Source organism: Pseudoliparis swirei, chromosome 13, assembly GCF_029220125.1.
Source record: "Pseudoliparis swirei isolate HS2019 ecotype Mariana Trench chromosome 13, NWPU_hadal_v1, whole genome shotgun sequence".
Classification (NCBI taxonomy): domain Eukaryota; kingdom Metazoa; phylum Chordata; class Actinopteri; order Perciformes; family Liparidae; genus Pseudoliparis; species Pseudoliparis swirei.
Window position 1 is genome coordinate 18,221,776 of NC_079400.1, and position 26,577 is coordinate 18,248,352.

The window sequence follows — 26,577 nt, forward strand, 5'->3', positions numbered from 1 at the left end:
ATGAGAGGGAAATACTTTCTCCTCGGCTTCTTGTTGCTCAAACTTATGGCTCTCGTGTGCAAGGCCGACGGGGAGCCGGGACTGCTCGGGGGATTCGTAATGATCGCCACCTCCAACGGCTCCCGGGAGGAGGAGAGCGCGTCCGAGGAGACCCCGCACACGGAGGACCGGTGCCGGGGCTACTACGACGTGATGGGCCAGTGGGACCCGCCGTTCATCTGCAAGACGGGCAACTATCTGTTCTGCTGCGGCACCTGTGGCTTCCGCTTCTGCTGCTCCTACAAGCACTCGCGGCTGGACCAGAGCACCTGTAAAAATTACGACACTCCGATGTGGATGAAGACCGGACAGACGCCCTACAAGAAGATGAACAAGATCCATGACAGCACCAAAGACAAGACGAACCTCATTGTTTACATCATATGTGGAGTAGTGGCCATCATGGCCCTCGTGGGGATTTTCACCAAATTGGGTCTGGAGAAGGCGCACCGGCCTCAGAGAGAGAACATGTCCAGGTGAGTGTCTCTCTCGCTCTCTCTCTCTCTCTCTCTCTCTCTCTCTCTCTCTCTCGCGCTGTCTGCTCCTCTCAGTGCGCTTGTTTACAAAGAAACTCGCAGTAGTAGCCTTTACGCACGCACGCGCGCAGAGATCGCTCAACGTCTCGCTAATTTCCCGCATCTGCCCCCCAATGTGCGCACATCAGAAGTATATATATATATATATATATATATATATATATATATATATATATATATACACACATATAATATGGAATCAGTTCTATGAGCTTTCGTTCTCACGCGCAGGCTGTGGTTTCATGGCAACCAGAGCATCTCCTCCGTGAGGAGGGACGTGGATGCTGCTCTCTCCACTCCACAGTCTCTCAGAGAATAACATTACGTGAGCCGCTCTGCTCTTCAGGCGGGGGCGCGCTCCTCTCTCTCGTGGAGAGGCGGCATCGCGCTCCCTTTGTAGGCAGTGTATACGTACGTGCACGTGCTGCAGAAACTGCACGATTGAAACACAAATATTTCCCATTGATCAGGGGAATGACTTTTTTTTCTTTCTTTTTTTGGGGTCCATAAAAAATATATAATAAAAAGATATTCTGTGCACCCTAAGTGAATAATTAAATGAGCCATGTTGTGCACGCCCTCACCGCCTCTCTCTCTCTCTCTCTCTCTCTCTGTCTCTCTCCTGTCTGACAGGGCCGTGGCCAGCGTGCTGCAGGGCGGGTGTCCAGGTGAGCAGTATCGCGGGGAGGAGGCCCTCGGGATGCACTCGCAGCACTATGTTTCCAGGGCCACAACCCTCCGTGAGTGTTGTTGTTGTTGTTTGGACAGCTGTTTACTGGGTGTATCAGAATATAGCAGTGTGGGCGTGGAGTGTGTGTGTGTGTGTGTGTGTGTGTGTGTGTCTGTCAGCCACACACACACACCTGGTGGGTGTCAGAGGCCCTCGTGAAGTCATCTGGAGTGATGTAAGGATGCAAGAGTCACTCAAGTGTTTCACAAGCACGCTCATATCTCACACTGACGATGGCGAGCACTCGTGAAAATCGTCAAATATACAGTACACACACAAACACACCCACACACACACATCCCTGCGAGCGTGTTTTCTGATTTTGAGATGCATCGGGTTTTGTTTCTTTATATTTCACATTGGCCGTGGAAAGAGAATATCTACCGAGCCTTTTCTGCAGCTTTTTCAAATCCAACCCTTTTATTCACCGTTTTATTTTGGTTTCATGGCCTCATGATATAACGAGAGAGAGAGCGAGAGAGAGAGAGAGAAAGGGAAGTGGGAGTGTGTGTGTGAGTTGGTGAGGAAGTATAATGTGGAGATGGATGTGTGTTTGCGTGTAGAGGGATTTGTGTGTGTGTGTGTGTGTGTGTGTGTGTGTGTGTGGGGGGGGGGTCTGAAGTTTGAAGGGTGGTGGTGGTAGAACACGGAGCTGTATGAATGCCATCTATTTCTGTTGCGTCCCGTGGGCTACAGTACCGAGCTTCTTTGTGTTTTAACACCAAAGATCAAACAGATGAATCACACACACACACAACACACACACACACACACATATAAACACACACGCTCAAATTCATGCAGACCCGAGCGTATAGTACGGATGCATCATGCACACATGGTATGAAGTCAGAGCAGCATTTAAATCTTCTCAAAGTTGCATCATACTTCTTGAAAACAATGGAGAGACATGAGGTGAATGAAGATGAATGAGTTTGAGTCGGCGTGAGGAGCGTCTTTCTGTGCCATTACATCATCTGACTGCTGGTGAAATCTCAAGTCAAAATCGCACATCCAAAACGACATCCATCTTTTCTTTGTCATTTTCAACCTTTTGTTTCGCGGCAGCAAAAAAAAAGAAAATCCATTTCACTCAATCGATTAAAACGGTGTTGAGTTTTAAAGTCATAGATTTATGAAAAATAGGAAGACGTGCCAGTGGGATGAGATACTGTGTGCATGTTTGTGGTCATATTTGGCACCTGGGTTGGAAGTATAAGTATTTATGTCTCTAAATGCAAGATTAAAACGACCTTTCTTTTATGCCAAATTGGCCTCTTAAAGGTACACTCCCTAATTTAGTGAAAGAACCACGTCTTTGTTTCCCCTGTGCGAGCTGCAGCTCACGTTTGGAAATGTTGAAATGGTTTTAGGTTTCAGGGAGGGGGGGCTGGTGGTCTCAGTCTCACAACAATGCTGCCTGCGGAAAGAGATGAAGAGCCCTTTCAGAATAGTGTCGGGGGTCCACTGGTGAAATGCATTTCTTCCTCCCCGCAGTGGGGGGGGTGGGGGGTGGGGGGGGAGGTGGCCGTGAAATAGAAGATTCAGATGTGCAACCTGCTCCCCTGCACCTCCTGACCCTCTGGCTGGTGTGTGTGTAATCATGCAGGGATGTTATTAACCTTCGTGATCCCACGGGATCCTCCCCTATACGGCCACCTGGGGGGGGGATTATGGATTTGCTGGATGTGATCGTGTTATTCTTGTTTTTGAGTGATTAACGGAAGATAAATAGACGGAGAAGGGTGATTTCTCTTTTGAGAGAGCCGCTGTGGATGAACAAACAGGGGAGGAGGAGGAGGAGGAGAGAGAGAGGGCCGATGTAAAGACGAGCGCTCGGGTTGAAAAGTATGCGCACAAAGGGAAGTTGTTTGGTGCTGGAAGAAAACAATGTTTAGTCCTAAACACACATCGATTACAGCTGGGATGCTTACAGATTGTCCTATTACTGACATCAATGAGTCCGCTCCGTCCCGGCTGCGTGTCGAGGAGGAGACAATAATCCCACAGAACGCTGTTCGGCTTTATCATGTATGTGTTTTTTTCTGCCCACAAGAACTTAATTAAATCAATACATTTGATAACAGACGTAGAGCAACAACAAGCAGAGCGCCCCGTCGCTGCGTCTCCAACGTTCCCGATCGTTATCGCACCCAGGAAGCATCAATCAGTCCAGTACTACAGGCTTGTGTTCGTCATGTCGTGGGACCCCCCCCCCCCCCCTGAAAAACCAGAACCAGCCATGACCACCAGAGCCCAGATGGGGGCCGTCACTTTCATGTCTTCTCCAAAACCTCGGAGACTTTCCTTGAATCTTTTTTAAAAAGGGCTGAAAATCCCTTAAAAGCATCAAAGAGCTGAGGAAGCAAGGAAGGGTTAGGGCTAAGGAAAGAGGAAGAAGGGAACAGCGCAGGCCGAGGAGTCGACTCCCAGACTGACGGTTGCCCTTTCTGAGTCTCTGAAGGACTCCGTCTCCGCCCGGGATCACGGACCGGTCTGACAGCCCGACTTCAGGAGAGAGAGAGTCTCTCCATTCTCCTCAGGGTGAAGATAATCTCTTTGTTTTACGGCGCTCGGCCGTAAATTATCCAATAAAGAAGTTAGAGGTGACATTTCAGTGTAAAACATGTATTTATCCTCGTGAGTTATTACACGGAAACAATTCCTCCAGACCTATATTGTTCTTCGTAATTGCCATTTTGGTGTAACACGCTAAGCAGCTTTTGGTGAACCGAACACACACACACACACACACCCACGGTACTCTGTATTCACAACTCAATTCACCATTTCAAGGCTTAATTACCTCGCCAGCAGTTATAATATTGCCCTAAACATTCAGAGATGGAAGAGGACGACATTTTAATACGTAATTGCTTCCGAGATTGCGAGAGAAAAAGCTCTGTCTGCAGAATAGTGTGTGTGTGGTTGTGTGTGTGTGTGTGTGTGTGTGGACAGCGCATGTTAAAAGTAGGTGACCTTGTCTTCCCAGCTGTCATCGAGTCCCTCAGTGTGTCACACGTGATTTCAGAGTGTCAGAGCGGAAAGAGGAGCTCCGGCTGGTGGAAGTCGGGCTCCACGTTCGAGTTCGTCCTCGAGTTTTTATTCGACTTTGTCCTCGAGTTCGTCTTCGAGTTCGTCCCCGAGTTTTTATTCGCGTTCGTCTTTGAGTTCGTCTTCGAGTTCGTCCACGAGTTTTTATTCGAGTTCGTCCTCGAGTTCGTCCCCGAGTTTTTATTCGAGTTCGTCCTCGAGTTCGTCTTCGAGTTCGTCCCCGAGTTTTTATTCGAGTTCGTCCTCGAGTTCGTCCTCGAGTTCGTCCACGAGTTCGTCCCCGAGTTTTTATTCGAGTTCGTCCTCGAGTTCGTCTTCGAGTTCGTCCCCGAGTTTTTATTCGAGTTTGTCCTCGAGTTCGTCTTCGAGTTTGTACTTTTATGTGGCCCCTGGTGGCTTTAAAGACACGTGATCAAGAAAAATATCCCGTGCTTTTATTTTGAAGGTTTAGGATTAAATGGATTTATGTTGTAACATTAGAGACATTTTCTTATTTATAACATTTCTACACTCAAATAAACAATAATCAAATGCAAAGAGAGGAGTTTATCAATTGTTTCCGACCCTTTAAGAGGGCGGCCATGATGCCGATTTGGCTCACGGTGAACATGAGTTTGACACCCCTGATTTAAACTCAGCTACAGGGAGCAGCTCAGGCTCAAGTGTCTTCCTCAAGGACACATCGACTAGGGCGAGGATTGAACCGCCAACCCCCTGATTGAAAGACACACCATGCTGACCACTGACGGCCATATTGTGGACGTTTAAAGGAATCACAAAATAAAAAGGATGGAGCGTCCTCTCTCCGTCCTCTAAGTGTTTCGCATCGCCCGGCGTGTAATTTGCCGTCTCGTCATTGTGGTTCTGTAATAAGAAGCAAACCGGGACGGGGGAATATCTTAATATCTAATCAGCCAACATCCCCCCCCCCCAATCCCCCCCCCTCCCCCTCCCCTACCCTCCTCACGAATATTAATCACTTCATTTACTCCCAGGAAATCTTGCATTTGACAGGTAATTACATCTGCGGCTGTCTGTGTGTGTGTGTGTGTGTGTGCGCGCGCGGTCGAGTCCATGACGTGCTCATCACACACACGGCTGCGTATGCACGCAACCTGTGGTGTGCGTCCCCCCCCCCCCCATGTGTTTGAACAGGTGGTTATCGCCACCGCTTTCCAATCAACCGCCACGGCGGCTCTCCTTCATCCACCGTTCTTTTTTTTTCACAGCCAATATTAGGATTATTTTCACGCGTGGAAATGAATTCACGCAAGAAAAATGAACAATTAACGAAGGGAAGAGGAGTCGAAACTTTAAAGCTTTTAAAAAGTCAAGTTGGGATTTGGAGAGCCACTCGGATCCTTTGAGTCACTGAGGGAACGCTCGTCTCCCCTCCGGCAGGAACCGGCCCGACGCCTGTCAGATGTACGTTGAACGAAGCGAGCCGAGTCTCAGCGCTGTAAATCTATTAAGCCCCCCCCCCCCCCCCCCTGTGCTACGCTCTGTAATCTTCCGCTGTTGTAACACACACAGTACGGTTTCTAAGGGAACCGGAGCTTTAATCTCCTGGAGGCTGACAGTAAGAGTATCCTGTATATATGTGTTCTGGTGGTAGCGCTCCTCTCCTGGGGCTTTACAGTGATCCCTATCCCACCTCGGGGTGCTTCCTTGAATAGTTTGGGACACCTAAGTATGGAGTACACGGAACACCTGCAGTCCTACAGGAGCTCCGTGTCTCCATGGGACTGCATTTTGAAAAGTCTCGACTTCGAGAGAGAACAGTCTGTTGAGGATGAAATGACCACATCCCATGTCCCCGAGCGGTTGAGGCCCCTTTATCCTCCGTGTACACACACACACACACACACACACACATGCACATATATGCACTCACACATATACACACACTTCAAATCTCCAGGCCTGTGTTTCACAGATCTGCTTGGCAAGCCGACTGATGCCACCAGCGATGATAAGTCCCAGGCGGGGAGAGCTCCTGCTGGGGTTACGTTTATCAACCCCAGCACCCCGCCGCCATGTGCTATCCTCCCCTCCACCCCGACACCCCACCAGCTCCACCTCTTTTCTCTCTCTTTGGCCTGCGGGCTTCAGTATGGCCCTGCTCTGCCCCGAAGGAGGTGTATAGGGGCACATTGGTCTCTCGCACATATATATACACAGTATATATATATATGGGAAACACACAAACACTGGAACACACAAGCTCATGGACAGGCTTACAGCCCCCCCCCCCTCCCCTCTCCATCGCCCACACCACCCCCCACCCTGCTGGGCACTGGCCCACGGAGAGGGGACATGTGGCCGGGCGAAATGCGTCACGATGCCGCGCGCTCTCTCGCTCCGACAGATCTTGTGCCTGGAGCGACTCACGGAGAAACAGAGAGGGAGTTTTTGTTGTTGTTTTCCAGCTTTCAGAGTGCAGCAATCGCACCCCCCCCCCCCCCCCCCCGGCTTCTGGCCACAGGTGACTTTTTTTCTCTCTCGACGTTTCTTGCCCCTTGTGGCAGGAGTTGGTGACACAACGTGTTCTTCTTTTTAACCCCCCCGGCGCTGATTTTATCCTCACATATTTTTTTTGATTGCATTCTCCCCATTTCAAGCACAGGTGTGATTCTTTCTGTCGACATTTACAGTTTAGAGCAGGGGTGTCAAACTCATTTTCACCGTGGGCCACATTGGCGTCATGGCCGCCCTCACAGCGTTGTAACTGAAACATATAAACTCTATAAACTCCTCCCCAACATGTTGTTAAATAACTCTTTTTGCATTATTGCTTATTTGAGTGTAAAAATATTGAACATAAGAACATTTCTCTAATAGTATAACATACAGTAACTCCATTTAATTTGTAACCTTCAAAATAAAAGCACAGGATATTTTTCTTACATTTCTTGAGTCAGGGGCCACATGAAATGATGCGGCGGGCCGGATTTGGCCCGCGGGCCTTGTGTTTGACACCTGTGGTTTAGAGTATGCAACAGGTGTACAAGGCACCGATGTTCAGACTGCTGTACACAACCTAAATGCTGTGACATCGGGAGCGAGTCTTCAATTCAACAACACACCTCTGTCCTTGAGGGTTTAAACCAGGAGATCAGCTGCTGGTTTGTTTTCCTGAAGCAAAGGTCACGCTGTTTGTTTTTATTTTGCTCGTACTGTGACACTGATAGCGGAAGCTTCACACGGCTAGAACCACCACAGTGTACGAGGAGAACACACTCATCGAATTCATCATCATCAGTGAGACTTTCAATTCTCTGGCTTTGAGATCTTTGAAAGGATCCACCAAAAACCTCACGAGCTTCTGAGTAGGAAAAGCTCTGAGAGCTTTGCATCCGAAGAATATAGCTGAAGTCATCTTTTAACTGCCATGCATGTTATTTATGTCCTTATTTAATCGGCTTCATTACAGAATAATTGTACAACTTGTTTCTTGAATATTAATTCTGTTTCTCTTTACTCTTGATAGGAACTATTATTTACATCCTATGTTGTGCTGGGACGCATTCAGTTGCGTTCCGGCTTCTGAAGACACGTGCAGCGGTAGAAGTTTTGTACTCCTCTAAAAGAGAAGAGAAATTTGAAATGCATTTATACAGTTCTACGGTGGATTGATTGACTGAGGTTCACGAAATCCATCAGTAACCGAAGAACTACGGTGTGGTGCATTTCCTGGAGGGAGTGATACGTCTTCCTCTATTGTAAAACATTAAATAGCATGAAGGAATATCTTGTGATGTTACAAAAACACACTCATTGCTTTGTTGATGTTAAATATGACCCCAGAGCAAGGAGGTGGTTAGCTTTGGCTAAAGGAGAACTATAGTGGTCGCCTGGCTGGCCAACAGCTCTCTGCAGAGAGCTCCAAAAAGGGTTCTTAGCACCCTCAGAAGGGGGACACGTTCTGGATAGAACCTCCAGAGAGGTTCCTGGGTGGAACCATTGCAGCATAGAACGGTTCTCCGTTGCCTCTCATGGTGGGTAATCGGTGGAACCCTTCACAGATGGCTCCCGGTGGAACCCTTTAGGTAAGGTTCTAGGTCGAAGCCTCTATAAGGGTTCCAAGTGAGAACCCAAAAGGGCTACGGAACCATCTTGTGAGCCCCATATATGGTTCTTGTTGGCAACTTCTTCTTTTTTTAAACAACGTAAAGACATGAGAGTGGTATCTATCTGCTGATCTGACTCTTGGCAAGGCAGAACATAATGTTTATTTCGATGATTTAATGATATAAATACGTTTTGGGGAATATCTTCTTAAACACCTGCGGTACAATCCACCTGTCCTCTTCATGGTTACTGTGTTCCAACTACTGGAAAGTGAAGCTGACTCAATATGGACACTTTAAATGCATTCCTGCCCTTTCATTGGCCACTGTGTTCAGCATCATATACAGTGTGTATGCAAATGATCCATTTCAGTATGTTGTCATCAGATCACAGACAACGGCTCGCCACTGTGTCCGTGCTTCACCATCCCAACGGGTTTTTCCGTATTGCTCAATCACAGAGGACATTAGTATCGGTGGCTGCCCAGTAATATATAATCACAGTACTACGCCTGTGATTATGAAGCTTTTAAGCAGCTCTCTTATTGTGTGTTGAGCACCTGCATGCAGAGTCAATACTCCCTTTACGTGTCTAGCCACACCCTATAAACACCTGCATGACTTTGTACAAATGATACACATCTACAACCACACAAGAAAGTAACTTGTTTCCACTTAAGAGAGATGCCTTTTGCAGCGATTGCTGCAGCGAGTAGAGGAATAGTCATTCCGGAGGAGCATAAGAGACCCTCACCAGCAGGCAGCGATTGAATCGACCCCCCTCGGGAATCCTGGGAAATGGAAGCGGGGATCTGAAGGCGCCTCTTTTCCCCCCCGATTCATATACGGAGCCTGCCGGAGAATAGTCGTACATGCCAAGTCTGAAAGATTGGGACTGAGTAGAGGAAATAATGTGAAAGCAGCAGTAAAAAACGAGTGCAAGCGGAGGACCCCGACATGAGAAGGAGAGAGAGATTGTGGAAGAAGAAAAAGAAGAGCCCACGGAGGAGAGGCCGAGAGCGTTTGGCAGAAGATTGAGTGAAGAGATCTCCCGAGACCGTTCGTCCTCCAGGCCTCTCCTGACGTATAAGTCGCGGGGGGGGGGGGGGGGGGGCAGGTATAGGATTCGGACAGAGCTCCCCGTTGTTGGCGTGGTGGGCTTCGCTGCTTTGACAATAACTCATTCCTGAATTGGTCCGTATTGATGTGAGCGTGGCAGGTCCATCAGTCGAGCATAGTTAACGGGTAGAGGAGAAAAGACATCGATTTGTTGTTGGGTTTTTTTTGCCCGGGAGACAATGGGAAGGCAGTAGAATGAGAGGATTTGAACAATGGGGGTTTGAAGCGTGTACGGAACATTTGTATGTGTGAGAATGGTGTGTAAGGTCGAGGTAGTCGATACACACACACACACACACACACACCCACCCACACACGCTTGTGAGATATTGCAAAATGGTAGATAGACTTCATATTGCACCTCTCTCGTCTTCAGACCACTCAAAGCTTTGCACATTCACCCGTTCACACACACACTCATACACTGACGGCCAAGGCCGCCACACAAGGAGCCACCTGGACCCCCATTCACAGCCCAATGCCACGGTCTTTGGGATGGAGGACTTAAAATGTCTTAAGTATAAATAAATGAATCAATAAATGCATGAATAAATATAGGAATAATTAAATAAATAAATGACTGAATAAATGGTGTAGGGGAGCAAGACAGAAGCAACCGATCCCTAGCACTTGGATCCTGTTTCGGTATAACTTATATTTATTTATTCCTGTATTTATTTATACATTTATTTAAGAATTTATTTATTTATTCTAGTATTTGTCTTTTTATTTATACATTTATTTAAGCATTTTTTAATCTATTCCAGTATTTATTTATACATTTATAGTTACTTATTTATTTTAAGTCCTCCATACTTTGGGAGACAGTTTTCTCTTGTGATGGAAATGAACCTTTCCAATGTCCCGTAGAGAAAACAAGTTCAATGTCTTTAAGTATTTATTAAACAGAAACTTGGAATAATTCAATTGAATGACCAGAGGAACGGTTACAGGAGATCTGACCCAGAAAAGATAGAGCGACATCGTCTTATACTGTCATAATTATTGATGAAGTGTTTGCCCCTCATCCCTCCCTCTCTTCCTCCTTCCCACGGCGTCCATGGGAACAGGTTCTGTCTGCTTTCCCAGATGGTGTTGTGAAGTCTACCTCAGAGGAGAGAGAGAGAGAGAGACAACAAAGCACTCTGCCATAGAATAATAAGATCTGTTATTGTCCCTCGCAAGATGAGCTGAACTCTGCTCTCAGTCACATTTATTCAATTCAATTCAGTTTATTTGTATAGCCCAATTTCACAAATTACAAATTTGTCTCGGAGTGCTTTACAATCTGTACACATAGACATCCCTGCCCCAAAACCTCACATCGGACCAGGAAAAACTCCCAAATAACCCTTCAGGGGGGAAAAAAGGGAAGAAACCTTCAGGAGAGCAACAGAGGAGGATCCCTCTCCAGGATGGACAGGACAATAGATGTAATGTGACCAGAAGGACAGATTAGAGTTAAAATACATTCAATGAAGAACGACTTGTGATACACTTCCCACCACACCTCTCACATCTCTAATGTCTTGTTTATTTCTGCTCTATTACTGCCCTGAGTTCTTTAATTATTGATGGTACTAATAACATTATACTAACCAAGATAACTGACCTGGTAACATGGCAACAGAATCACAGATCGGGATTAAATAAATAAAAATAACTCGCTGGTTGACTTCACTAAAGACACAAAGGTGTCCCAGAACCACACGACCTTCGTCAGGTTTTGACTGTGTGGTGAAACAATAGAGACAGTATGCGTATTTAAAAAGTTGTGCTGGTAACAAATATTTCTCTTCAACAATGGACAAAGGAAATGGAAGAGCTGCTTAAAATTACACCTCAGAAAACAAAAATAAAACCAGACGTCTGTTTGTTGTGAAGTTGAAGCTGCATTCTAAACACAGAAAGGTTGATCGGCGTTTTTACAATGCAACTCTTGTTCTTGCAAGGTCCAATCTTTAAAAAACTGTCTATAAAGATAACTACATATTATTATCCTGTGTGCAAATAATATGGAGTTCTATCCTCCTAATAAGGTGGATCCTCATTTCTTTCAACTTCAATCCAAGACTTCTGCTCTACATCTTTGTTTTCTGCTCCTCCCGTTGTGTGTGTTCATGTGTCATGTGTGACGTCAGTGTGTGTTCATGTGTCATGTGTGACGTCAGTGTGTGTTCATGTGTGACGTCAGTGTGTGTTTCTGTCCAGTCGACAGGCCTCAAAGTGTCTCTGCACGACCACGAGGCCGAACGTTTCACTTGGCTGCTGCTGCTTCAACAACATATTGAACTCTTCCATCTTCCATCTTCCATCATTTAGTCCATTTTGTTTGTATCGATTTTAATCCGCGATCCGTCCTCGACCCGTCGGCCGCTTCCTCCCCGCCCTTCCCCTTCTTCTTCTTCCTCATCGCCTCCTCCTCCTCCTCTCATTGTGTACGTTGTCCCTCCGGGCCGCCGCTGTGTTTGATGCTATAAATGCTCCATCATTAATTCCACGCAGCCATGACTGCACAACCGATCGGATTAATGTGCGACTGCCCCCGCTGACCCACAGCCTCTCTCAAGGTGCTTCGCTCCAGTGTAAATCATCCCGCGCGGTTATTTTGTCAAAATAAGATGCTTATTTTTCTCTGTGTTGGTGAAAAGGTTCAGCCGAATGGAGGTCTCCCTGCAGCCCTGTCCAGGTTAGGACTTCAAATTGTGTTTTAATCAGATTTATAGCATCATTAGCTACTCATAGCATTTAGCATTTTACAACATCAATATATCTTTTTTAAATTCAATGTGATACCTTCATGTAACTACTTTAAAACACTGGCCCCGCCTCCCCAGAAAATAGCGATTGGCATTGAAACATTTTGGAAGGCGGTTATGTGGTCGTCTGTTCTAGAAAACTAAATATTAAATATCCAATTGACATTTAACGCTGATAACTATAAAATACAGCTTTGGCAACAGAGCCTCTCTCCACAGTGTCTTCACACGTCAAGATGGTACTTTAAAATAAATAAACAATCCACTATTGTTTCTTTAACATTTCTCTTTATAGCAGCCTGTAAAGACAAAAACAAAGTGCATTGATTGGTCCTCACACCTCACCTGGGAGCTAATGTTAAGCTCAATTAGTTGCCTAGCAACAGCTGACATCTCAGATGGAAATTGATGGTTGCAGACCAGAAATGTTGTCAAAATTAGGGATGTTTGAAAAAAATTAATAAACTCCTGTCATGTCGATGGCACTGTTTACTCAAATTACGATCACGTTTCCAATCAATTTGAATGCTTTTCTAAAATCCTTCCCTCTTCTCTTTCATTCACTCTTTCACTTCCACCACTTAGCAACGCTATAAAAGCTCTACAGGCGGCGTGAAGATGTTTCCCTGTTAGCCGCCGAAGAAATCATCTTTTTCTCCGTGACGCGTTTGCGGTACCGGTTTGTTGACGGTGGAGTGCAATACATCCATTTGCCAGCAAGCGCTCCAGTTGGCCAGCGTTCATACGTGCAGTGCTGGTAAAGAAGATTATAATCATTAGCCTCACAGACACGGGTTTGCGGTGCATGTGGAGCAATATCGGTTCTGAGAAGAAAATCAAACGCACGCCGAGGTATCCTTCATTGCAGCAAGCCCCGAGTGAAGGCTTGAAGTGGTTGACTTCAGATTACATTTGCAACGCGTCTTAAAAACCTCCTCTAGAATGCTCTTGGTCTGAATATTAAAACATAGGCTACAGCCGTGGAGCTGCGCTGCGGCCAGAACCACCATTACCATCCCCGGCGTTAGCCTTGAATTATTCATTGTGTTCTGATTGCTAACCGACATCTCGGGTTTCTCCCCACACACACCTCCACACACACCTCCACCGTCGGCCAATCTGTCGGTGGATGGTACTCCAAGACCACTTGATCCACGATCCATTTGTTTATCCGCGCCGCTTATTTATGTTGTTCCCCGGGATGACTCCGCTAACAGCAGGCGCGGGGCACACAGGTTGTTGGAGGTAATGAGCGTGGAGGAGAGACACGGAAGAGAGGAAACAAGAGAGGAGAGAGGCATGCTAGCTAAACAGTGTTTTTATGGAGGATAATTTTCCTCCCCAGAAGGCAGTGATTGGCATTAATTACCTAACAGGTGCTAACAGCGATGAATCTCATAATTAACCGGTTTTAGATTTCTGTTCATTTGGGAAGACGTGAGTGTGAGGCGGCGGCGGGTGCAGAAGTGTGCGCGAGCTTGTGTTTGGTGTGCGTGTGCACGCCAAGGAGAGGGAGCAGCATCATGTCACACAGACACCGTGCATGTTCACTAGGCCTCAAATTGGGTGTTTTTGTTTCTGTATTGGATTCATGGGCCATTTTTTTGGCTGTGATTCTCCTCATTAAAGTGTTTTTGTTGTTGTTGTTGTTGTCATAATGACCTCTCTTGTTGTCTGGACTTCACGTTTTCAGCTATCTTAGCTCAGAGTTGGTACTGGACAAAGATACGTGTATCTGCATCTCTTTTGGCCTTTAGAGGATGACGTCATGTGACATCATCATCGGAGGATTTGGTCATAGATCACAAGTCATGTGTTGGCTGGAATCGGTTGATATCTGACTGATGCTATGGCTAACGCTAACTGATGTCATTGCTATGGCTAACGCTAACTGATGTCATTGCTATGGCTAACGCTAACTGATGTCATTGCTATGGCTAACACTAACTGATGTCATTGCTATGGCTAACGCTAACTGATGTCATTGCTATGGCTAACACTAACTGATACAAAAAACATGCTGGTCATGTGACATTTGACCTAGAATGTTCTATCTGAGTCCCAGCTGGTGGCTGGTCGTAGTGTTCGTCCTACTGGCAGCGTAGCCCACCGTGGGGTAGGGCGTGGGGGGGATCCATTTGGGGATTTCCTTATGTTATGACCCACTTGCTGTCGCTAGTGAGCGGGGAGGGGCGGGGGGGGGGCTTTGCTTCCCTCACACTCACTGTTGCCAAGACATGAAGCCGTGCAGGAGAAAAGAAAAGAGACATTGTTGGGCTTAGAAACATTTGATTTCACGTGACAGAAGCAAGATGTTTAAAACATTAAACCCATTCAGAACTTTCAGCAAACCATTTCAACCAGTTATCCATATTTTCGAGCTAACCATGTATCCATTTGAGCTATTTCACCTCCTTATCTCTTACTTATTAGCTACGAATTTCAACCATTTCAGCTATTTCTCCATTTATCCTCAAGGTATAATTGTCTTCATTACTTTTACAGGATGGTTTAGACTCGTTTTCCCAAATGTTTAGTGTTCACCTGTAATATCTAATCCTTCCATCTACTGGCAACTGCAGAACGGCCCTCTGGGGTCAAATACCCATCATTGTGAATCCCTAATTCTAAAGTTGGCTCTCTTCGAAGGCGGTCGCATTTTCTCTCCCTCTCCTCCCCATGACCTTCCCTTCCCTGCTTGGCTTCTCTCGTCATGTTTTGTCTTGTTTTATACTTGAGAGACTCTCTCCTCATCGCTCTTCGAACTAAAAACCATGGACCGATCAACTGATCATCTGATCAACTGGTCTCTCAACGCACTGACACCGCCTTCTCGACGAAGCTTGGGTTCGGGAACCTGCCCGTCCTGCCGGGACGTTGCAGCTGGTTACACGATGGACGTGTCGTGTGCCTAGCAGCCTTTCCGTGGAGGACGTAGATGACATCTACCTATTCGGAACTATGATTACAGGATTTCTGCTGTTTGGATTTGGCGTTGCCCTGGTTTATCGGAAAATTAAGGAAACGGTGACAGCCGTTAAAAGCCCCCCGACAAGGCTGCCCGACGAAATTGGATCGATTTGAAAAATCGGAGGCAAGTGGTGGAATAGCAGGTGCGCAAATTGGATGTAGCTGCTGGCAGACCAAACAATCCCAATCTTATCTGCTTGGCTCCCTCAACCAGAACGATGCCTTGGCCAAGGCCGTTACTGGAACAACAACTCCCTGAAGATCGCTGAAGTGAGAACCTCTCATTCCTTCCCCCTATCCACAGACACCTGTGGTTGTTTTCTCCCAGGACCTTTCAAGGCTATCTCCATGGCAACGACCATCTTGCGGACTGAGAACTCTGTCTGTTGTGGCCTGGGGGAGGACGACATACCAGAACACGCACACACGAACTTTCAATAATACTGATTGCATTCACTACCCCCCTCCCCCCATCCCACGCCTTCGCCTGCTTTTTACCCCCAGTGGGACCGGACGGCTGTGGCTGGCGCTGCTGTGTTGGCGCCGGACCGGCTGGCTGCTTGTCGGTGCTGGTTACCTTCTGCCCCCAATGGATGGGCTTAGATCACCCAGTTGTTGGATTACCTCCCCTCCCCTTCCTACTCGTTGCAAGTCATGTCTAAAATGTATGTGCTTATGTGCTAAGGTGTTTTTCCTGCTCCACACTGTACCCTCTCGGGCATAGTCGGGGGGTTGGTGTTTTTTCTCGCCTTCTTCCCTCATGTTATGCTGTAATCTTTCATCCACCCTTTCTTGTAATTTCGATGCTTTTGTACCTGTACTCTGGCAAACGACAAATAAATATATCAATCATCAATCAATCAATCAGTGACTTCTGAAGCACCTCTAAAGGTTATCAGCAGTGTGTCTCTCCTAAAGTCGTCTTTCTTTCAGGCTGAAAGTGTCGAATAGTTACTGTCTGTGAGCTCTAACCTGCCCCCCCCCCCCCCCCCACTGCTGACAGCGCCGGCGGGTAGCAAGACCCACAGAACCACGGACTCACGATGTGTTGCGCAACACATAGCAACAAATCGAATGCACTCACAGGGAAAGCACCTGTAATCTGCACAGACGGACAACGGGTGCCAACATGTGCACCCACGCGTGTGCAGTCGTACAGTTTCTGTTGTTCTTTGTGAAATTCTATTAGCCACTGTCACACACACACACACACACACACACACACACACACACACACACACACACACACACACACACACACTGTAGTGGCTTGTGTTCTCCTGCTTACAAATGGAGCGAGGCAGACGGTCTTTTTTCAGGAACCTACTTTCCCCCTCTCTCCCCCCACCGGCATCCCTCACAATTCAAGGGAGTGTACGGATGTCTCGCTCGAGTCGATTCCTGCAGCGGCGCGGGGGGCCGTCAGCAAGCGCCCCGTTAAGTTCACGTCGCTAATAATAGAGCGTCACCGAGGCATCTTTTGTGGTCCTGTCACCGCATGTAAAATGCAGTGAAGGTGCACTGACCTGCTCCCTCTGCTGAGAGACAGATACGCACAACGTTCTTTTCTATTCAGTTCATTTTGCATAGCCCAATATGACAAATTAGGAATTTGCCATACACTTCTCTTCTCGCTGCCGGCCGGCTGCTCAGGGATGAGCAGGAGAAATCTGCCTACTGCCCTGTGTTGTCTTAACAGGCCAAGAAAAGCCCCCCCAGGTGCAGCAGACGAAAGCTCTTTACACGTGAAGCTTCTCGCCGGAGCAGCAGACTGTCGGTCACAGACGGCAGGGCAATGAATTCTAAGGTTACGCTTAATTAAACCCCATCAGGAGGATCCGGCCGTCAGCGCGTTGCTATAATAGAGGCTGTTGGACTATATCAGTTTGACTTTTCCAATGAAAAGCACACACTGTCATTACCTATCTCTGGTGGTATGTATCGAAATGTTAAGTAAATATAAATGTAACATCAGTACAATGTTAGGTATAAAAACACCGTTCAACATCGTAGTTTTAATCCACATTTCTTAATAAGCAGCGAGCACAAAGTACAACGGAGGGAACTGATTGGCTTTGCAGGTATTTGGTTATAAACTAAAGTTTTGAGCGCTGCAGGTTTGATGTACTTTTGCATGACAACCTGCACAAAAAAACCAATTAGAGTTTTCCTTTGGATATTTGATTCTTGCAGAAAGTGAAGTCTGTGGCAAACACTCAGTACATGTTTTAGTTCAGCAGAACTTCACCAACAAACACCACGTTTATGATCTTTGAAGCTTAAATGACTATATAAATAAACTACACATTACACGTAAAGTTGTGCAGCCTCATTTAGCTACTTGTTAAAAAAAACGCCTTTTTAAAGACACGTAAAAGCTTCAAAATTAACAAGATTATTTACCAACGATAAGATATTGCAAACTCGTGTTAACCAAAGACATTATCTCAGTTATCGAGCAATACACATTTTTATAAAAACATGACATTCGAGACAAGGAAGGTGACATTTTGACTTGATGGTGTCACCGGATGAAAACAATCTCATTAGTATTAGTATTCAAAAGTTGGTAAAAATCAAGGGCTGTCCATCGTCACAGGGTTCATCATCTGGGAAGCCTGATTTATTGATATATTAGATATAGATACACTACCATTCAAAAGTTTAGGGTCATCCAGACAATTTTGTGTCTTCCATGAAAACTCACTTTTATTCATCAAATGAATTGAAAATTGAATTGAAAATAGAGTCAAGACATTGACAGGGTTAGAAATAATGATTAATATTTAAAGTATTAATTTTGTTCTTCAAACTGCAAGCTTAAAGGAAGGCCAGTTGTATCGCTTATATCACCAGCATAACTGTTTTCAGCTGTGCTAACATAATTGCACAAGGGTTTTCTAATCAGACATTAGTCTTCTAAGGCGATTAGCAAACACAATGTACCATTAGAACACTGGAGTGATCGTTGATGGAAATGGGCCTCTATACACCTCTGGAGATATTTCATTAGAAACCAGACGTTTCCACCTAGAATAGTCATTTACCACATTAACAATGTACAGTGTGTATTTTTGATTAATGTTATCTTTATTGAAAAAACAGTGCTTTTCTTTGAAAAACAAAGACATTTCTAAGTGACCCCAAACTTTTGAACGGTAGTGTATATTAGTGTGGCCCAACGGACCGCTCAAATTCAAGTACGTTCATGTTATGCACAGTACCGTTTCATGGCCTTATGCAAAAACAAATCTTAGCTGCCACTTAATATCGTAATCTAGTCGATGGACTGGCCGCCCCGCCTCGTTGGGGGGTCCGGTGGGCGTGTGGAGAACCACACGGCCGTAATGTAAACAACGTGCCGGAGGGGAGATTAAATGTTTGGTTATCTGTTCCCCAACTTCAACATCTGGGCGCCTCGCTCCGTGGAACTCATTGGCATCGACGCGAGAGAACGAATCAAATATCTCAAATAAACGTCACGGATAACGACCACAGTTCTATAACGAGATAGAGGAACTAAAGTCATGAATTTGTGCCGTTCAATGTCACAAACACAGTAAACTACATGTTACCAGATGTGCCAGATGGGTATTGGGGTCGATTCTTACTTAATTAGGCGGATTGGGATTAGGAAGTGTTCTGCTAATCCATATTAAATACAGTTCCTTTGTCGCTGTCCTTTAACCGATCGGTTACACACATTATGTCTGTTTTCCCCGTAATTTGACCGACATGTAGTTCCAGTAGTACACAGTTTTTAAAATTAGGATCGTATATACATTATATATACTATTCCCCAGATGACGATTACTTTCTCAGCGTTGCTCTTAAATGGTTATTACAGCATCACTATATATATATATATATATATATATGTATATATACAAATATATATATATATATATTTGGATATAAATATGTATATATATATGTATATATACATTTATATTTTTTATATATATGTATAATATATATATATATATATACATATATATACATATCTATATATACATATATATATATATATATAATACATATATTTATAAATACATGTAAATATATATATATATATGTATATATATATATATATATTACCATTGTTTGTCCGTCATGCTTCTTAATATATGAATTAAAGCTCATTCAACAGTCGTGGGATTCTGTTGATATTTAATTGCAGTTATTAGACAGAATTCAGCAACCTTTCTGCGCGGTCTGTTTTCTACCCGGTGAGCTCCCACACATCTGTCAGGAGGCTTTTTAAGCGTCTGATAAACAGGTCTTGTTATTTGGCATTTCAACGTTTGCTCGAACGCCCCTTCACACGCGCGAGCTGTCTTCATCCACTCGTGCAGTCTCGACGCCGCCAGGTATCTTCTCTCTCTCTCTCTCTCTCTCTCTCTCTCCTGTTAAGCGTGAAGCCGGCTGCCATGACACGTCGTGATGCCGTTACCAACGGGTGACCCTCCGTCTGCTGTTGGGTTCAGATAATAATCAGAAGGTATGCAGTATGTGTCAGAAGCAGTATGGATTATGTTCAAAGGAAGCAGCTTAAGTGTCTCTATCAGTCTCTACATGGATAGAGTATCATTATTATTTCTTTCAGCTTACTTTTAAAACCCAATATCCTTGAACTGAGCTAGTTTTAAACATTTCTTTATGGACATCAGAGTGATATTTGACTCTTGATTCAATCACTTCAACGACGTCCCCGTCAACGCAATGTCCTGTGACAACACGAGAAGGAGATGGTTGTCGAACCCTGTTGCAAAGGAGTGTGAATATGAGAGAGAGAGAAAGAGGAGCAGTGGAAATCGATAGCACTTCAAAATGAGGAAGGTATGACGAGAAGCTCCAACCATGAAAGTCATTGTGTTTTCAGAGGCTCAGAGGATCAATTAGGGGAAGATAAGCTACTCTCTCTCTCTCTCTCTCTCGCTCTCTCTCTCTCTCTCTCTCTCTCTCCTATCGTTTCACCCGCCGCCATTTTCCATGGCGGCCTTTTGTCCAATCACACGGTGCCTCCTATCTGTGTAACGGTCAGCCCTCGTGAGGATTGCTCAGAGATATGCGATCGCTTTTTTTGTTGTTTTTGTGGGAAGAGAGTTGGCTGCACGCCATTTCCCTTTTGGCCCATTTCTCTGCATCTCTCAGGCATTTCAACGACACCCCCCTCCCCCCTCCCCCCCTCCCCAGCCCTTCATCTAAACTCGCTATCTCTTTCTAAATGGGAGTGTGCCAACGCACTAATGAGCGAAGACAAAAGCTCGCAGCATATGGTGATGATAATGAGATAAACAGTGTTTGGGAAACAGGGCCATGCATAAGACTAGGATGTGACACGTTGCTTTGGAGGAGATGGAGGAGGCCGCGCGGCGCACTGAAGGCTACGCTACACTGAAGGCTACGCTGCACTGAAGGCTACGCTACACTGAAGGCTACGCTGCACTGAAGGCTACGCTACACTGAAGGCTACGCTGCACTGAAGGCTACGCTACACTGAAGGCTTCGCTGCACTGAAGGCTACGCTACACTGAAGGCTACGCTGCACTGAAGGCTACGCTACACTGAAGGCTACGCTGCACTGAAGGCTACGCTACACTGAAGGCTACGCTACACTGAAGGCTACGCTGCACTGAAGGCTACGCTACACTGAAGGCTACGCTACACTGAAGGCTACGCTGCACTGAAGGCTACGCTACGCTGCACTGAAGGCTACGCTGCACTGAAGGCTACGCTACACTGAAGGCTACGCTGCACTGAAGGCTACGCTGCACTGAAGGCTACGCTGCACTGAAGGCTACGCTACACTGAAGGCTACGCTGCACTGAAGGCTACGCTGCACTGAAGGCTACGCTGCACTGAAGGCTACGCTGCACTGAAGGCTACGCTGCACTGAAGGCTACGCTACACTGAAGGCTACGCTACACCGAAGGCTACGCTGCACTGAAGGCTACGCTGCACCGAAGGCTACGCTGCACTGAAGGCTACGCTACACTGAAGGCTACGCTGCACTGAAGGCTACGCTACACTGAAGGCTACGCTGCACTGAAGGCTACGCTGCACCGAAGGCTACGCTACACTGAAGGCTACGCTGCACTGAAGGCTACGCTACTCTAAACATTTAACCTATTCTTACCATTTCAAGCAATTATCCATATTTTCTAGGTAACCATGCTACGAATTTCAAGCGTTTCAGCTATTTCACCATTTATCTCAAAGTTATAATTGTATTAATTACTTGTCGAGTATGCTTAGACATGCTTTCTTGCCGACTAGATTTCCCAAATGTTTAGTGTTCACCCGTAATATCTAATCCTTCCATCTGCTGGCAACTGCAGAACGGCCCTCTGGAGTGAAGTACCCATCATTGGGAATCCCTAATTCTAAAGTAGTCCACTCAGTGACTTCTGAAGCACCTCTAACGGTTATCAGCAGTTTGTCTCTCCTAAAGTCGTCTTTCTTTCAGGCTGAAAGTGTCAAATAGTTACCCCCCCCCCCCTGACAGAGCCAGCAGGTAGCAAGACCCACAGAACCACAGACAGCTGTTCTATATCTATATAGTTGTTTTTACATATATAAATAACGGATTGGATAGGTGTGACCTTCCCAAACACGTCTTCTCTGCTCAAGCCTCCACATGAACCCCCCCCCCACACACACACACACCTCACCGCCCAGCCCACCACACAAAGGGGGGTTTCACACCCCCGAAAATTCATGCTCGCAACAGCGAGGCCTCGATCCGCTCTGCAGGAGAGAGATACGAGCCAAAAGGGATGAGGTCAAGGCAGACGGCGTACTTCTTCTGTGCCATAAACAGACAGGGTGTGTGTGTGGGGGGGGTGGGGGGGGGGGGCTCTCGACTCCCGCCGTCTCACACATAACCTGCTTGCCATTTTCAGTGTGACTGAAGATGCATATACAGAGAAACCGAGAGGACCCCCACATCCTCGTGCTCGTGGGATGCGTGCACGCCGTCACATGAGGTGGGGGGGGGGATGTCAGGCGCCCTCGAAGCCACGCTATAAATACAGGACAGCTTCACACCCGCCCGTGGTCACGTGATGCATTTCTCAGGGGGCAGCCGGCTAATATGACAAAGATGTTTACTGTTGCTCCCGGTTCCACAGAGCGGTGCAGGCAGCAGCTAGCTTTCATTTTCAGGCTGTATTTACACCATTTTCCGGTGTCGGTGCAGACTTTTGTGTCAACAACGACTCAGAAATGCTTCGCTCGGTTTATATATGACTCACAAAAATAACAAAAAAAGTTTCCCTTCTTCTTTTCCCTTCACCAAACTATTCAATTCAATTCAATTCAGTTTATTTGTATAGCCCAATTTCACAAATTACAAATTTGTCTCGGAGTGCTTTACAATCTGTACACATAGACATCCCTGCCCCAAAACCTCACATCGGACCAGGAAAAACTCCCAAATAACCCTTCAGGGGGAAAAAAAGGGAAGAAACCTGGAGGAGAGCAACAGAGGAGGATCCCTCTCCTAGGATGGACAGATGCAATAGATGTAATGTGTACAGAAGGACAGATTTAGAGTTAAAATACATTCAATGAATATGACAGAGTGTATGAATAGTTCATAGTAGGCATATTCCACGATGGAGACCTCCACGATCCATCAGGCAGATGGCGGTGGGGAGGAGGAGGGCGGAGTCTCAACAGGACAGTGGCGTAGTCATGAGCAGGAATTCCACGACCCAGACGATCCATCAGGCAGATAGGATATATGCCGTCTCATAGGGTCCGATGACCCCATGAGACGAAAGTCAAAAGGACTTCCGGGGAGAAAGCAGAGTTAGTAACGTGTGATTGAAAGATGAAAATTCATCCTTAAGGAGAGAGAAAAAGAGGAGATAGGTACTCAGTGCATCCTAAAACGTCCCCCGGCAGCTATAAGCCTATAGCAGCATATCAAGGGGCTGGACCAGGGCAAACCTGATTCAGCCCTAACTATAAGCTCTGTCAAAGAGGAAGGTCTTAAGTCTACTCTTAAACGAGGTGACTGTGTCTGCCTCCCGGACTGAAATTGGAAGCTGGTTCCATAAAAGAGGAGCTTGATAACTAAAGGCTCTGGCTCCCATTCTACTTTTTAAGACTCTAGGAACTACAAGTAGTCCCGCATTTAGTGAGCGTAGCTCTCTAGTGGGGCAATATGGTACGACAAGCTCCTTAAGATATGATGGAGCATCACCAATCAAGGCTTTGTAGGTTAAGAGAAGAATTTTAAAAGTGATTCTTGATTTTACTGGGAGCCAGTGCAGAGCAGCTAGTGCAGGAGTGATGTGATCTCTTTTCTTAGTTTTAGTGAGAACACGAGCTGCAGCATTCTGGATCAACTGGAGGGACCTAAGAGATTTATTAGAGCAGCCTGCTAATAAGGAGTTGCAGTAATCCAGTCTCAAAGTAACGAACGCGTGAACCAATTTTTCTGCATCATTTTGAGACAAGATGTGCCTGATTTTTGAAATATTACGTAGATGAAAGAATGCAGTCCTTGAGATTTGCTTTACGTGGGAGTTAAAGGACAAGTCCCGATCAAAGATAACGCCAAGATTCTTTACAGTGGTGTTGGATGCCAGGGCAATGCCGTCTACAGAATCCACATCACCAGATAATTGATCTCTGAGGTGCTCAGGGCCGATTAAAATTACTTCGGTTTTGTCTGAGTTTAACATCAAGAAGTTGCAGGTCATCCATGTTTTTATGTCTTTAAGACATGCTTGAATTTTACAGAGTTGGTTGCTCTCCTCTGGTTTTATCGATAAATATAGTTGAGTGTCATCTGCATAACAATGAAAGTTTATGGAGTGTTTCCTGATAATATTGCCCAAAGGAAGCATGTATAAGGTAAATAAAATTGGTCCAAGCACAGAACCTTGTGGAACTCCGTGATTAACGTTGGTGGTTATCGAGGCGTCATCGTTTACAAATACAAACTGAGATCGATCTGATAAATAAGATTTAAACCAAATTAGTGCCGTGCCTGAAATGCCAATCGACTGCTCCAGTCTCTGTAACAGGATGTCATGGTCAATGGTGTCGAATGCAGCACTAAGGTCTAACAAGACCAGGACAGAGAGGAGTCCTTTATCTGCTGCCATTAAGAGGTCATTTGTAATTTTCACCAGTGCCGTCTCGGTGCTGTGGTGTTTTCTAAATCCTGATTGAAATTTCTCAAATAAACTATTATGATGTAGAAAGTCGCACAACTGATTTGCGACCACTTTCTCAAGGATCTTGGAGAGGAAGGGGAGGTTAGAGATCGGTCTGTAGTTAGCCAATACCTCTGGATCCAGAGTGGGCTTCTTCAGAGCAAGTCTTTCAAATAAAACATGTCCGCTTCTTCCTTCTTTCTTTTTTTTGACAACGCCTGACAAAAAGCCGTCGTGGATGTGACCTAGAAGGAGCTCAGAGGAGGCGACGTGGAGGAGAACGAGTGGAGGCAGATGAACAGACCGACGGAGCAGCAGGCAGCACAACATAGGTTGCATAACAATGACTTTTTCAGTACAGTACAGTACAGCCTGCCTGTTGATATGTGGGCGCGGGGTAACTGCGGGACAATGCGAACTCAGCCGTGTGCCGCAGAGAAAATACTACACCAGAGAGAATACTGTTGCCATGACAAGAGGAGGAGGGAGAGAGAGAGACGGAGAGGCTCGAGTATAGTGACAGAGAGGCAGTTGTAGCAGCTGAAGAAAAGAAAAGAAGAGGGTTTATCCATTCGCAGAGTGAGGAGAAAGAGGGGAATAATAGATGAGTCAGCTGCTTACACATTAACCAGCAGGCGAATCAAACAAGCAGGGAGAATGAGCCTGGAGAGCCAGCAGCAATGGAGTCAGGCCAAAGAGACAGAAGCACTCCTCCATGCATGTGCACTGGCTTTCTTTTGATGTCCCTCTCCTTCGTTTGCTCGCACACACACACACACACACACACAGCTACACATCAAGGGACACAGATGTGTGTTGCTGACCCTATTGTCACCCCGTCGGTGTGAGTAGCAGGACCGAATATATTCCCGTCTGGGACGTGAGGAAGAAGCACAGATACCCACGCGGCGGCCTCGCCGCTCCACGCTGAATGTCTGGCTTCCCACGAGAAAGACGGCTTTGAAATCGAGTTTTGGTGTGTGTGTGTGTGTGAGTGTGTGTGTGTGTGTGTGTCTGCTACCTGGCGGTCACAAGCTCATCATCCACGCGCCGTCTCATCGCCGCGGTCACACTTTCAGTAATCCTGACATTTTACGCGCCGTCGCCCCGCCTGGTGAATTCATGCAAATGTCTCTCAAATTAATTGATTGAGAAAAAAGGTTCAAACGGCGGCTTCAATTAAATAAATTCCCAGATTTCTCGTCGCCAGTGATGGATAATAACGTAGCAGGGATTCAGACAACGTACAGACACTTCTACAATGTACTTGTACAAGTTGGACCAGAGTTGTGGGCGTTGGCTTTTCCACAGATATGAATCTATGACTCCAGACGTCCATCTTGTCAAGCTCTCAGAGGTCAGAGGTCAATCACAGGGACCTTTTGGACGTTTTCTAGCTGCCATTCTTGCAGCTGTGAGATGAATCTTGGTGATTCTGGATGAACGGACTTCCTATTAAGGCGGAGGACTTCCTACTTCAATGGGACAATAGAAAACTGTTCTTTAATGGTCGTGCATGCTTACATGGCATTTATTGAACGTGACACCTCCACAGCTCGTGGCAAATATAACTTTTTTTAACCCTCCTATTACCTTTGGGGTCAATTTGAGCCCATTCAATGTTTAACGTCTCTAAATAAATGATTGACATCATTTTTCTTCATATTTCATGACAACTGGGAAAACATAAAATTCACATAATGATATGTTTTCAATGTCCTGTACATTTTGACCCCGGGCTGTTTTTCACTGTGTAAAACATATAAGAAATATCAACTGTTTTATATATTTAAAGGGCTATTTAGGTAGTCAACAAACAAACATGAAGTACCTGACACTTAAACTTGGGAAACAATATTAATTCTAATAATTTTCTCTCGGTTTTAATTGCTGGGGTCAAATTGACCCCAAGGGTAAAAGATGTTAGTAAATGTGAAAGTAACAGGAGGTTTAAATAAAAAATTAAAAAATCTAAATCTTTCACATCAGACACACAACTGCGTAGGTATCGCCCCCAAAAACAAAATGTATCTTGACATATATTGACAAAGTGTTTCACATATTACACGACGAGGTACCCACTAAAATATTCTCTCCCGTACAATTGCACGTTTTTGCGACAATACA

At 45.7% G+C, this 26,577-nt stretch overlaps 1 protein-coding gene across 1 annotated transcript in view; it reads left to right on the forward strand.

The window, feature by feature from the left end:
- Window positions 1-26,577, forward strand: part of shisa9a (shisa family member 9a) — a 40,461-nt gene continuing 13,884 nt past the window's right edge. Inside the window, exons 1-2 of the mRNA XM_056429744.1 lie at window positions 1-515; window positions 1,209-1,315. Of these exons, the coding sequence (XP_056285719.1) occupies window positions 1-515; window positions 1,209-1,315 (622 nt within the window). The remainder of the gene's footprint in view (window positions 516-1,208; window positions 1,316-26,577) is intronic.